The sequence below is a fragment of the Phacochoerus africanus genome, chromosome 3 (assembly GCF_016906955.1).
Source record: "Phacochoerus africanus isolate WHEZ1 chromosome 3, ROS_Pafr_v1, whole genome shotgun sequence".
NCBI lineage: Eukaryota > Metazoa > Chordata > Mammalia > Artiodactyla > Suidae > Phacochoerus > Phacochoerus africanus.
The window spans coordinates 27405378-27419703 of NC_062546.1; the positions used below are offsets into that span (position 1 = coordinate 27405378).

A 14326-nucleotide genomic window follows, 5' to 3' on the forward strand; every position below is an offset into this window, starting at 1 on the left:
TGAGCAGAGTATTGGACCTGGGAATCTTTTTTTTTTTTTTTGGCCTTTTTGCTATTTCTTGGGCCGCTCCTGCGGCATATGGAGGTTCTCAGGCTAGGGGTCCAATTGGAGCTGTAGCCACCGGCCTACGCCAGAGCCACAGCAACGCGGGATCCGAGCCGCGTCTGCAACCTACACCACAGCTCACGGCAACGCTGGATCGTTAACCCACTGAGCAAGGGCAGGGACCGAACCCGCAACCTCATGGTTCCTAGTCGGATTCATTAACCACTGTGCCACGACGGGAACTCCGGACCTGGGAATCTTTTTCAAACCAGATCTCATTGCTACCAAAGCTCACGCTTGATTGCCATTTCCTACTTGTGGGACCAGAAAGACCATGTTTAGTGATTCAGTATGGAGAGGCTACGGACTCGCACCAGGAAGGGGAACAGCAATGGACTGGGCTCTAGAAAGCCTGACATGAGACCGAGCTTTGAGGGAAACCATTCGGCTCAACCCATTTGGGGAATTTGTCTCATGTCAGACCCCTGATCCCTGCAAGAGATTCAAGAGACATGACAACAGGACAATGGTATATTTATTTACAATTGGACCAAAAAAAGGCATACAGGCATTTTTTTAATTAAAAATAATGGTGATGATGATTAAAAAAGTCAGAAAAGTTGATGTTTGAACCCTTGATGAGGAGTCTGTTTCCCCATTCCCTCGCATAAGAGAATCTTCTTCGGGAAAAAAAAATCCAAGATTTGAATGAATAAGACTCCATTATCATACTCTACTGCTTGGGTTCCCTTTCCTCCAATCTGACTCTTGATGGTTGCCGCTTGGCGCTGCGGAGTCACTGTGAGGCAAGGTTGAGAAGATCACTGGTTTGATTGGTAGAGCTGGTGGGGGCTGCTGGGAGAATATGGGGGGAGGTGAGGGGATGGGGTATATTCCTAGCTTAGCCAGCATCCTGAGTTTTGTCTTGTGATGGGGGTCCTAAAGGGGCTGGAGCAAGGGTGAGTGGCTGTTATTTAGACCCTAACTCCGGGGTGGGTTTGGTCTCTTGCAACTTAAGAGCAAGTATCTGTGACACACATGGGGAGGGCAGGGGTTAGGAAGAGTGGGAGCTGACGGAATGCCAGGCCTGTATATCGGCTCCTCTTTCTAACTTAGGATCCTTGCCTAATCCTGGGACTTGGGGGAGGAACAACAGAATTTACCTTCTATCTTCCCTCTCACAAAGAGAAGGCAAGGATTCTGGAGGTGGAGGGGAGGGGTCTGGCTGAAAGAGCTATGTATGGGCACTGAGGCTGGGGGATATCTGGGAGAGAAGACCTCTTTCCAGCCACCCAAACAAGGGGATCTGAGGTCCCCCAGCCTTGTCCTGCCCTAGAAGTTGGGGAGGAGAGGGCCCACCACCAGCACATTTTACAAAGAGCAGCAACCCCTGAAAGGAAGGGACTGAGGAGCAATCTTGAGGGCTGAAGATCTTCATCCCAGGTACAGACACCTGGATGCTTGGCTTGGCTCTGGAAGTACTAGGCCCCAGATCCAGGGTTTCTTGGCACGAAGACAGTTCATTGCAAGTCTCTCCTCTGGTCCAGCAAACTCTTGCTTCTCTGAGCAGGGTGATTCTTGCTGTCCTGGGGCTTGTGGCACTCAGTACTTCGGAGGGGTTTCCTTGGAGGAATCAAGACTTGGGCTTGCTCCAGTGACAAGATGACCAGAGGCCTGGTGGGAAGCCCCGCCTCCAGCAGCCCTGGGAGGAGGCTGGGGGAGAGAGAAGAGGGAGGGGAAGGGGCTGGAAGAGGCTGACTGCCACTGAGGATGCATGTCCGGGCTAGAGCTGTGCTTTGTTGCGGCATCAATGGCGAGGATGGGCAGTGAGAGGCTCCAAAACCTCACTGAAGCCCTGGCATTTCCTCTTCCAGTTAGTCGGGGGTGGCCAACAGCCCTGAGGAACTGAGGTGGAGACAGTGACCAGAACCCAGTGTCTTGGTGGATTTATCCATCCTGGATCCATTTGTTTAAAAAAAACTAAGGGAAAAACCCCAAACCAAAAATAAACCTGAATAAACAGGTCTGAGAGCTCCTGTTCGAGGGAACTTTCTTAGCACTGAAAAAAAACAACCCACAAAAAAACTCATCCCCCACAGAACCATTTTAAGATGATGAAGAAAAATGCAAGATTTATCTACAGGCCCTCCCGCCCCCCACGTAGCCCCAGGATCCAGGAACACTGTGCCAGGAGTTACATTCCAAACGAGCAGGAGTTATTTTATTTTACGTGCCTGCAGTTCCCCACGCAGGGTGGCTTCCTGTCCGTGGTTGGAGTGGGCTGGGCTGTGGTCCACCCCCATCAGTCTATCTTCACAGCAGCGTAGATCTTGCGGACAAACATGTAGGCTGCATAAAAGCCGATGGTGCCCGTGAGGAGCCAGAAGGACAGGACCATGAGGGCCGTGTAGCCAAAGTAGAGAAGAGAGGGAATGAACTCCACGATGTCCAGCTAGGCACGGCCGGGGAGAGAAGGGGGGAGATGCTTAGTGCCCGCTTGCTGTGGCCAACTGAGTGCCCCCCACCTTCTCACTGATCTTGTGGTGAAGCTGAAGACTGGCAAGGGGAAGGGGCTTGCCCCAGGTGGGCAGCGAGGGCTGGACAGGGCTCACAACCACGGTAAACTGCCTTGGATGCTCATGACCACCATGTGGGTTATCAATCCATTGTACAGATGGAACAGTTACACACCTAGGAAGTAGAAGGAGCTGGGATTTGAACCCAGGGCTAGAGAGCTAGGAGCCCGAGGCCCAACACCCGTGACCCAGGCTATCTCTTGTGGGGGTAAGAGGGAGTGGGAGTCTTCCGGGGAGGGGGGGCGGCTGGGAGTTCACTGGGAGACAGGGCTGACCTCAGGGGCCAGTGCCAGAAAGATGTAGGCAGGAATGGCGCCAGCTGTCACTTCTTCACCCTCCACAGTCCCCAAAACACTATAGTGACACTCCTGGATGGCTGGGATGCAAGAAGTAGGGGGAAGAGAGGTGTCTAGGGCTCCCGGCTTCAGGACCAGAGAGACACCACGAGCCTCCTGAGGGCGCTCAGTGACCTGTGTTAATATCTCATAGGGATTTTGGCCTTGGAGCACTTGGGCTCCTGTGCAGGGTTCTGAGGCCTGGGCAGGGATGCTAGGGAATCTGCAGTGTGGCAGTGTTTCCTGGTCCAAGTGGAGCTCATCTCAAACCCTGGTTATCAAGACCTGCCCAGCCCACCAAGGAATGAGTTGGGCTTATTCCAGGGCTCAGGGACAGATACATGGTCACAAAACACCAGGAGCCCAGAAGAAAACAAGGGCCACAGTTTGAGACTGTCTCCCTAAAGTCGAGTATTTTCAAACTGGGGTCCAAGGCCATGTTTTCTGGTTCAACCACCCCTCTCCTTTAATGAGGCTTCTTGTGGCTGAAGATGGGGTGAGGGTGATGCGGGGAGGGTGGGGGACAGGGCAGTGAGTGGTAAACCCAGTGGGAAACCCGGGAAAGGGATGAGGCAAAAGGCAGCACTGGAAAGTTCCTTGGAGTTTAGATAGGCCAAGACTATCATTTTTACAGACAGGGCTCTGGGGCTGGAGGAAGTCTGAAGAACAGAGAAAACTGGGGCAGGAGCAGGAAGGGCAGGGGGCTGAGATGTGACCTTTGGGTAGACAGCTATGGTAGCGGGTTTTGTTAAGCCAGCACTGTCTCCTGTTTTCCTTCTTCCTAGTGCCTCGAGTACCCACTCCCTACTGGGGCTGTCAGGCCTAACACCAAACCTGAAACAGTCAATCAGAGTACGCCATTCTCCTGGACGTGAGGAAGAGTGAGGGATGCATGTATTCGGGGCCAATGAGCATCTGTCTTCCCTGAGATTGATAACATGAAGGCAGAGGAAAGACATTCTTTTAGCTCTAGGGCTGCAAAGCTAAGGAGACACACTAGGGTTGCCACTGACCATCTTTCTACTTTTGGAAAGATCCTGCTTGCACACTGAAGCCAGTAAAATACACACAAAGCTGAGGTATAAACACAGAGCTTTGATGCCGTCTTAGCTGCTGGATCTAACCAAGCAACTTCTTAAACTTACATCAGCCATAACATTCTCTTTTTTGCTTAAGCCAGCCGGAACTGGGTTTTGGTCAGTTTCCATTCAAAACAGTTCTGATTAATATGGGCTGTAGAGAAGGGAAATAGATTTGTTCTGCAGGATTCCAGGAATAAGACTATGGTCTGAAGACAGAAGTTACAGGGATGAAGATTTCAGTGAGGCGTTCCCGTCGTGGCTCAGCGGTTAACAAACCTGACTAGCATCCATGAGGACTCGGGTTTGATCTTTGGCCTCGCTCAGTGGCTTAAGGATCCGGCATTGCCATGAGCTGTGGTGTAGGCTGCAGACATGGCTCAGATCCAGTGTTGCTGTGGCTGTGGCGTAGGCTGGCTGCTCCAGGTCTGATTTGACCCCTAGCCTGGGATCCTCCGTATGCTGCAGGTGTGGCCCTAAAAAGGCAAAACAAACAAACAAACAAAGATTTCAGTGAGAAGTAAGGAAAAACCTTGATAATGACAGGACCAATCCAAAGAGAATGGGAGCAGCAGAATGTGCTCAGCAAGCTTTTTCTGAAAGGGCCAGATTATAAACAGTTTAGGCCATGTGGCCTCTGTCAAAACTACTCCACTCTGTCATTATAATGTAAAAGCAGCCGTGACCACATGTAAATGAACGAGCATGGCCTTGTGCCTGTAAAACTTTGTTTAGAGAAACAGGCCTACTGGCCCATGGGCTACAGTTGGCTGAGCCCTGAGCTAGTAGGATCACTTGCTGGGATGGCTGGAGAAGAGGGCGGAGTCAGCAAACTGGAGGCAGGACTGGAGCACCTCACTCAATGATCTGGATAGTCTTTTCAAACCTCACGTTTTTGGGAGAGGGAATTCACAGCTTCTACCTTCTGACCTATGACTCTAGTGTGGAAATATACCCTGGTTTATAAGCATAGGACTGGTTGCTCTGGGGCTTTGGAGACCTCAGACTCCTCTCAATGGCCTGTCTGGTTTATGTATGATGCACACACCTACCAAACCTGCTCGGGGGAACTGTCTGCATTCTTACTCAGGCCACTCTTTGGGGCAGTGAGCTCTGTGAATACAGCTGAGCTCCTACATCTGAGCGCTAAAGGCTACTGCAGCACTTCCTGCTTCTATCTTTATTAACTCTTCTCACTCATTCTGTTCTCGCACGTGACTGTCCCTTTTCTCCCTTGCTTCTTGAAGTGAACACCGTCTTAGTCTCTCTTACTTCCTCTTAAAAACCCTGTAAGGTGATGTACTTCCTTTGAGTTCCGTTGTGGCTGTGTCTCACAGGTTTTGCCTGCAATACTCTCATTGTCATTTATCCCGAACGCTTCTGCCACCCAAACATACTCTTTTTCCAGAAAACATGCATGAATGGCCCGTTATTGGTAAAAAAAGATTAAGACACTTGGGGTTCCCTCCCAGCACCCCTCTCTCCCCAGTCCTGCCCTGAAAGGGTTAGGGGGCTCCTTCATACAGGGTAGTACCTTGTTTACAAAATAAAAGATGGCATAGACCAGGACATAGAACGCGGATCCCCCAGACACTAGGAAATTCCTCCACCACCAGCGGTAATCCTGAGGAGGAAACAGAGAAGGGTCATCACTGTCTCCAGGCAGAACCTCTTCCCCAAGTTTCACAACAGCTAAAGACCCTGGCTGGGTAAGCACTGTCATGTTTGGGGCGATGAGAAGGTTTTATACCTTGACTGTGATGGTGACTGCACAACTGTATACGCTTCTGAAAACTTACAAAACTATAGACTTAAAAGGGTGAACTTCACTATTTATAAATTATATCTCTATTAAAAAAAATCAACCACAAGCAAAAGAACAGTATTAACAACAACTAACATTCCTTGAGCAAATGCTCACCATGTGCTGGGTACTGTTCTGAGTGCTCTATGGGAATTGGCTCACTGGGTCCTTGAGCAGCCCTCTGAGTTAGGTCCTGCTGCTGCCCTGTCCCGGGAGCAGGAATGAAAGGCAGAGGGAGGTTAAGCGACGGCCCCAGGGCCAGGGCTCCTAATGGAGGAGCCAGGGTTTCAGCTCAGGCTCTCTGTCCCAGAGCCCTTGTTCTGCCTGCTCTGCCAAGAGCTAGTCCCCTGCTGGAGGCCAGGTCACCCACTCTGCTAAGCTATAGAAGGCCACTACTGGAGCAGACTCAGTACTGACAAATCTACTGTCACCAAGTTGCGGTGACTTCCCCACATGACAATGATGACAGGTAGGGATCACGAACTCTTGTCTACAGCCGAACAAATGGAGGCTCGGAGAAAGGAAGTGATGTACTTGCACAAGACTTCCGAGCCAGGAGGGGCGGGACCACATGGGAAACCCAGGCAGCCTCAGGGACCCATTCAATGCTGGACCCAGCTCCCCAACCCCCAACCGCTGGCCCCGTTCCCCTCACCTCTGCACACAGCTGGAAGTACACCATGACGATGCTGATTTGCGAACAGGACACCACCAGGATGATGAAGACGAGGAACAGGAAGCCGAAGAGGTAATAGAATTGATTCTCCCAGATGGCCTGCAGATATGCCACAGCTGGCCTTCAGCTAGCCTGCCTCCACCCAGCTGCCCCCCCCCCCCCGGCTCTCCCTGCCTGTGCTTGGGATGCCATCCCTCAGTCAGGACTGGCATGCCATCTGTCACCAGGGCAGGAGACACCACCATGACCCCACTGGGTTCTGTGGGCCTGGCTTGTGGCTCTGATGGACCTCTCCCTGGAGCAGAGGATGAGCCACGCTGTTGCTAGGTTGGCCCTGGGGCATGTCTGATCCTGAGACAGGCAGGCCCCAGCCTGAACCCCAGCGCCTGCGGAAAATAATGAATCCCATCCCAATCGAAATGACATAGCAGCCAGCTCTAGCTGGGACAGCTCACCATGTGCCAGGCACAGAGCTACATGCTTTATGTGCATCTCCACATGTCAGCCTATGAAAGAGTGGCATTTTACAGTGAAGGAAGTCAAGGCTCAGAGAGGCCAGGGATTGGCCCAGAATAGAAGTGGCCTCCCTGGGCAAGCAGCCAACCTGTCCTCTGATCCTTTACCTAGACAGGGCTAGGTGGGTGAGAGGGGGGCAGCAGGGAGGGGCTGGACCACTCCAAAGGAGCAAATGCTTGTCCAGCACTGACTTAGTGGAAGGCCCTCTCTCTGCTGGGTAGCTTTAGATGGCTCCGAAGAACCCTTCTGCCAACTTTCATCTTGGCACCTCTAGGAGAGGGGTAATCATTACAGCAGCAGCTACAAAGTAACAAGCATTTTTCCTGAATGCCCAGCGCTGTGCCTTTTATAGACATTCTATCACGTTCCAGCCTCACAATGATCCTGAGAATTGGGCATCATTCCCTGCACTATGCTAGAAGTTTGGCAAAATGGATAAAGATGTGAAGGGACCCAGAAATCAAGGCAGATGCAAAAATGATATATTAATAATGGTGGTGACCGATTACAATATTGCTAGAGCAGCGAGGGCAGCTTCTACTCACTGAGCCCTTCCCACACCAGAACCTGTACACACAGCACATCCCACTTAACCTTCCAAGCTGTCCTGAGAGGCAGGATTGCTACCCTAATTTAGGGCGAAGAATGAGGGCTCTGAGAGGTTAAAAGGCCTGTCTGAGATTTCATAGGCAGAAGAGGCAGAGCACCTAAGCGGGGGATTAGGGACCAGGCAGTGTAGGGGACGGTGAGGGCTGGGGAGCAGGTAGCAAATACTTACACTGAAGATGAAGAAAAGCTCGATGAACATGGCGCCGAAGGGCAGGATCCCTGCCATGAGAATGCTGCAGAGAACGGGAGGGTTAACACTGCTGGGAGACCTGGGCCACGGGATGCTTCGGGCTCCTGCTTGAGCCAGCACAAATGAGAGCACTGTGGTTCTAATTCTTGCAGCATGCATTTGTACCACTATTGCCTCAGAGGTAGATATCATTTCCCCCATTTTACAGGTGGGGAAACTGAGGTACAGAGAGGTGGGGTGACTTGCTCAAGGTCCAAGGTGGTCTTGCCAGATCCCAGCCACACCTGTGACTTACACCACAGCTCACGGCAACGCTGGATACTTAACCCACCAAGCAGGGTCAGGAATCGACCCTGCATCCTCGCAGGTATTAGTCGAGTTCATTACCATTGAGCCATGACGGAAACTGCAAGGTCCAAGGTAGTCTTAACCTGTCTCACTGCACCTTCCCACCCTGACCCCTTCCCTGGCCAACACCAAGTCTGGCTACAACTTGGTCCTCTTTGTCTTGGAGTGAAGCTAAGCTTTCCCGAAGTTGACTAGAGCCCAACGGGGCTGCAGGAGCACCTGTCCCAGCACCCGTGGGGGGAAGGTACCCTCATCCACGTCTTTCTGAGGAGATGGCTCAGGGGAGTGTTGGCCTTGCCTACTCCAGAAGCCCCCTGCCTGGCCCCTGCTGGAGACTCACCCCACAAATCGGTTCATGTACCACCGCTGCTCGGGGATCTGCCGGGGAATCTGGTTGGTACGCACGGGGTTGTCATATGGCTGCTTCCGGAAGCCGAAGTAGTAGCCCAGGTAGACGAGGGGCAGGGAGATCCCGAACCACATGCACAGCAGGGCCACCATGGTGGGGAAGGGCACCTGTGGGCACAGCACCATGAGGCTCCTCCAGCCCTGAAGCCCAAGTGGGGAGGGGGAGGGGGACCTCCTGGGCCCCAGGGCAGGAGGGACACAGCAGGACCAGACTGGTGGGGAAAGTCCTGCAGACACGCTCCCCACAGGCTACTGGCCAGAGGGACCTGGGGCTGTCCCCTCGGAAAAGCAGAGGGCAGATGGAGGACCAGCTGAGCAGGGCATCCTGGAGGAGCTTATCACCAGGGAGGATGTGGGGAAAGAACAAGGAAAGAAGGACCGAGAGCACAAAGGGGGAACAAAGGGCCAGAATGAAGGGAAAAAAGAGAACTGCACAAATAGTGTGCTCCCAGTTTTGTTCAGTGAAAACACCACGATCTACACTAAGTGAAAAAAGATATAAAACTGTGTACAAGACTCCACTTTAATAAAAACACCCCAATACTTACATGTAAATGTGCCTAAAGGCACAAAAAGTTGCACTTTCTCAGACGGGGTAGGGGGATTAGAATTGACTTTTCATTTTGTTCTTTAATCCCAGTTTTACCTTTTTATAAGACTTGTGCAAATGGAATGAATTAACATTTGCAGAGTGCTTAGAACAGTACTTATTCCAAAGTAAGCACTACATAAATGTTTGCTTTTATAATTTAAAAATTATATATCTAAAGCTAGGTAAAAAGTCTGTAAAAACATGCAAAAGATCTACAATAACTTTTCCCTTTTTTTTTTGGTCTTTTTTTAGGGCCGCACCCACAGCACATGGAGGGTCCCAGGCTAGGGGTCAAATGAGAGTTGCAGCCCCTGGCCTACACCACAGCCACTGCGACGCAGGATCCGAGCTATGTCTGCGAGCTACATCACAGCTCACAGCAACGCTGGATCCTTAACCTACTGAGCGAGGCCAGGGATCAAACCCTCGTCCTCATGGATACTAGATGGGTTCGTTTCCACTAGTCACAATGGAAACTCCCAACATTAACTCTTCTGTACCTTCCTTTCCAAAATATCTACAATAACTGTTTATAATGAGCAGTTGGTAATTTGGAGAAAAATGTTGGGAGAGAGAGAAGGGAGACAAGCATAAAAAAGAGGAAGTGGGAGGAAGAATATGTCCCTGCCTTTTCCGAGGGCAGCTCCCTGGATTGCTGGGAAGAACCCAGTCCTTGGGCAGCCTGGACTGGAAGCTTCACCCAAGGATCTTCACTAGGTACTGGTAGGTGGAGGGGAGGTGGCTCTATCTGCTGAGGCTGCGATGGACAATGCCTGTCCCACCCTGACCGCCACCTTGCTAATCTGACCCCGTCTCCCATCCCCAATTGTGTCTACAATTCTGTGTGATGACTGGAGCTGGCAGGCTCCCCGCTCTGAGGACAGACCTCCCACGGGGGCTGTGGCTGAGCTCGGGGCACGCGGGGAGGAGAGCCCTGCTTGGGGATACTGACTAATAAAGTCATACTAGGCAGCTTTCCCTTGGGTGAGACAAAGGGAGATTCCCCACTTGGCCCCTGGACCGTGGAAAGCTCCCTTTAGAGAAGTGAACTTTGGTCAGCTGTTTGAAAGGGCCCACAGGAAGGTCAGGGCAGAAGGACACACAGGGCTGGGGAAACCCCGGCCAGTCCTCACCCCCAGGGCTGGGAACAGACCTCTGGGGACTCAGAAAAGGGAAGGAAATGGCAGGAAGTGACCTGTGGGAGTGGGCCTGAGCTCAGCTGGCCCTCCCTTGTCGGGGAGGGCACTTACCGCTCCTGACGAATGCTTTCCCCAGATGAAGCAATTCAACACGAAGCAGATGCCGAAAACCACGCCAGGGTACAGTGTCGCCGTCTAGGAGGAGAGAGACCAGGCTGGGGAGCTGCATCTGTGTAGCACCCACCTGCCCCGTCGCGGCTCCCAGACTGGAGGTTCTCAAGCCCTCCTTGTCTTGCAGGACTCAGCACAAGGAAAATCCCTTCCACAAAGCATTCCCTGACCTGACTAGGCAAGCCTCCTGCTCTCTGTCCTTTTAGCTCCCTGAGCCACCCCCTCCTTGTCCTCACCCGAGTTTGTAATCACAGCTGATGTCACCTGGTCAGTGTCACCTACCCCACAGCTATAAGCTCTTGGGAGGACCATGTTCTGCTTATGACTGTGCTCCCAGCACCTAGAACAGTTGGGCTCAATAAGCATTTGGTGAAGATGACCAAGTAAAACTTTACAAAGCATGAATGCCGGGGCCCCCATCCAAATTGTCTAGCGTGGAGGGTAGGCTTTAACTGGGATTTAGGGGTGGTGGGCGCTGGCCTCCACACACATCATCTCACCTAATCCTGCTGCACCCCAGATGGGAAGAACTGTCATTATCCCTTTTAAACAAGACACTGAGACCCAGTAATGTTAAATACCCCTACCCCAACTTCACACAGTCAGTTAAGGGGTTCAGAGGTTCCAACCCAGGCAGTCTGATTGCAGAGCCCCGCTCCTAACCCCTGCAGTGTATTCCACCCAGTCAAGATCTCTGGGGCTGGGGCGCGGGCATGGGGAGCCAAAGCCCTAGACCTGCAGTTAAGCCTCCTCCACCAATGCGGCTGTCTGAGCATCCAGGACGGTCACTGATCACGATGCCTGAGTCTCCCTGCAATCTGGCGCTTGGCCTTGCGGCCAGCTTTACCTTTGGCCCCAAGCCGCCCACACCAAGTAACTAGCCACTGCTCCACCATGTCCCTGAACCCAGGCCTTATGTAGGTAAAGTCACTGACATCTCAGGTATCCGCCTCCTAGGTGCCAAGGCTGAGCCAGCAGCCTTCCATCCACACGACAACCTGAGAGGTGGGTACAACCAGCCCCCACTGGAGAGATGGGGAAACCAAGGCTCAGAGGGCTGGTCAAGGTTCCAACCAAGGTAACAACAGAGCCAGGAGTGGGATCTAGGAGATTCCAGAAGCTCAGGCCTCCCTGATGGCTGCTTCCATCCAACTGAAACCCTCTTCCTCCAAGGCCCAGCTCAAATGTCACTTCCCCTCTTCCTATCTTCCTGTTTTACTCTGCTGTGTAGCAGGGAATTCCTCATCTGTCTTCCTTCTTGGCTAAAATTTATGGACTGGGCACTGTGCTAGATACCAGGAAGAACGTGAAAAAACTTCAGATCCAGAAATGAAGAACCACAGACACTGGCATTCCTTGTAGGTATGAGGCTCTGCCCAGGCTCCTCTGCCAAGGAGGACACTGAAGTCAGAATGGGGGAGGGAGGGAGGGTGTCCCAGGAGCTAAGACTTAAAGAGGCCGGAGGGGAGCAGAGCACTCATACGCCTGCACAGCCGTGGCTACAGCAGGTGCCTGCCTGCGGAGGGAGGCAGGGCACACCATGGAGGGTCGAAACCCTGCTGGAAACCTGGGGTCCTTGGATAGGCAAGAGGCAAATACGCCTAAATCCAGGCTAGAGTCTTGGCGATGGAGATGGGAGGGAATTCATGCCACTTGAGGTGTGAGGGGAGGTGGAGCACTTGGGAGGAGGTGGAAGGAAGCCACCCAGGTGTCTGCCTTGCAGGCCTGGGTGGGTGATGGTGCCACTGGATGCAGAGAGAGGTCTGGGGCAGAGAGAAGAGGTTTGCCTTGGGACTGCAGAGGGAGACCCTAGAAGGCTTCTAGTGGGAGACCTCCAGATGGGAGGGGGGAGCTGGGTTTACAGCTCTGTAGATCCCCCTCTCTAAGCACATAGTGGCCTGGGAAAAGCGCCTGATGAATTCAAGAATTCAGTAAACTTTTTTGATCCTTCCAGAACAATCACCGTCATAGCTCTTCTATACTGAGGGCGTTGAAGTCAGAACGGGGGAGGGAAGGAGGGTGTCCCTGATGCTAAGACTTACTAAGTGCCAGGATATCAGCCAGAGCGGGGATATGCTGAGCTCCCCTGGGCCTTCAGTAGCCAGGAGGATGGTTTCAGAAGGCCAGGTCTAGGGGCTTCTCTGATTTGGTACCAGGGGTTACCCTGGTCCTCTAAGGGCTCACTTGCTCTGGGAGAAGGGGCTCGGGGCTCCCGGAAGACAGGGTCAACTTCCAGGTGGCCTCCGGCTCCTATGGTCCTTTCTGCTGCCAAGAACTCTCCTCATCACCAGGAGGACAGAGAACCCCAGGAGCTGACCTTACTGAAGAGGAATGGACGGACCAAAGTCTGGAAAACAGGCTGACAGGGACATGGGGCCTGGCCTGTCCCGGTGCTGGCAGGTAACTCTCTCTTTATACCACTGGGCAGGGTGTTCTCCCGGCAGCCCTGCTGTTAGGTTTTGACTTTAAACTTTGACACCTGGGCTTGGTGCCTAAATCCTACTATTTTGAATCCCCTATTTCTTCTTGTACTTGAGCCACGGGACAATGTAGGCTAAACCCACCTAAGTTCAATTCCTTCTTTGCACAGATGTGGCAACTAAGGCCCTGAGGGGTCAGTGCCTGTGGGTAAGAGCCCAGCGCTTCCAGTCCTTGCGTGTGCTCCTGCCCCCCACCAGGCAGCTACTCAGCCTCTGACCCAAAGCCCCACCAGCGCCTGCCCACACTGCTCCTGAGGAGCCCAGAAGGAAGCTTCTCGGTTCCCCCCAACACCGGGAGGAGGTATAGGACACTTACACAGAAGGCTCCTTTCTTCCACCGATGGCCTTTTAGAGTGCGGTACAGACGGCCGGCGGAAAATCCACCAAACACCCTGTGGGGAAACGGCAGGGATCCACACCAAGGAGACCTGTTAGTGAGGCGCAGGTGATTTGTGCCAGCCCCGGGGCCCGCTCAGACACACCTACCCCATGAACATGAAGAGGAAGCAGGCTGTGGTCATGAGAGCTCCCCGGCTAGAGGGTGACAGCATCCCAAGCATGGCCACAACTGAGAAGGGAGGGGAAGAGAGAGAAAGTCAGGTCTCCAGGGCCATCCGGGGCTGGCTGATAGGGCCCGGGGCCAGGCGAGGCTGGACGAGGCTCCCTTCTCCCCTGGCCTTCCTCTCTACGGGAGATGGCTGGGTCTTAGCTGGGGTGCAGCGGGCTGCAGCTGTTGCTGGGCTGTGGCTGGCTGCATCTTCACTGCCACGGCCAGCCTAGAAAATCTGCCTTATCAACTCTGAGAGGTGCAGGTGAGTCTTCCCATTCCTCCAAAGAGGAATCTGAGGCTCACAGAGGTTAAGTGACTTGTCCAAGGGCACAAAGGCTAGAGGCATGAGGCTGAGATACAAATTTAGGCAGATTAGTTGCTTAGAGATTAGATTTTTGAAAGTTCCCATCACAGGGAAAAAACTGTAACTATGTGAGGACGGATATTAACTTACTCTGCTAAAAATTTCACAATATATACATATATCAGAGGAGGTTGGGTGTTCAGGGTGGTATCGAAGTAGAAGGTATAATATCAAATCATTATAGTGCACACCTTAAACTAATACAATGTTATAAAAAAGTTAAAATGGTTAAAAAAAATTTGGGCAGACTGACTTCAGAACCGCCTGTAACTACTATATTCATTTGGGGGGTGGTTTTCTGAGAGAAAAAGATCTGATTCCAGTCCTAATCATGGTGCTGAAATGGGCAAGTCATTTAATGCCCGACTGGAAAAGGAGGCCAACCTCACAGCGCTGCTGAGCAGCTTCTCTGGCGGTGTGGACGCAGGGGGATTTATCGACGGT

General features: G+C 52.5%; 1 protein-coding gene across 3 annotated transcripts in view; it reads right to left on the minus strand.

The window, feature by feature from the left end:
• Nucleotides 1-558: 558 nt before the first annotated feature.
• The window catches only part of TM9SF4 (transmembrane 9 superfamily member 4), a 56689-nt gene continuing 42921 nt past the window's right edge, over nucleotides 559-14326 (minus strand). For all 3 annotated transcript variants that reach the window (XM_047771357.1, XM_047771358.1, XM_047771359.1), the window contains 8 exons: nucleotides 13455-13536; nucleotides 13285-13360; nucleotides 10429-10512; nucleotides 8519-8694; nucleotides 7810-7873; nucleotides 6495-6614; nucleotides 5570-5659; nucleotides 559-2497 (listed from right to left, as the gene is read on the minus strand). In XM_047771357.1, the coding sequence (XP_047627313.1) occupies nucleotides 2348-2497; nucleotides 5570-5659; nucleotides 6495-6614; nucleotides 7810-7873; nucleotides 8519-8694; nucleotides 10429-10512; nucleotides 13285-13360; nucleotides 13455-13536 (842 nt within the window). In that variant the 3' untranslated portion in view covers nucleotides 559-2347. The remainder of the gene's footprint in view (nucleotides 2498-5569; nucleotides 5660-6494; nucleotides 6615-7809; nucleotides 7874-8518; nucleotides 8695-10428; nucleotides 10513-13284; nucleotides 13361-13454; nucleotides 13537-14326) is intronic.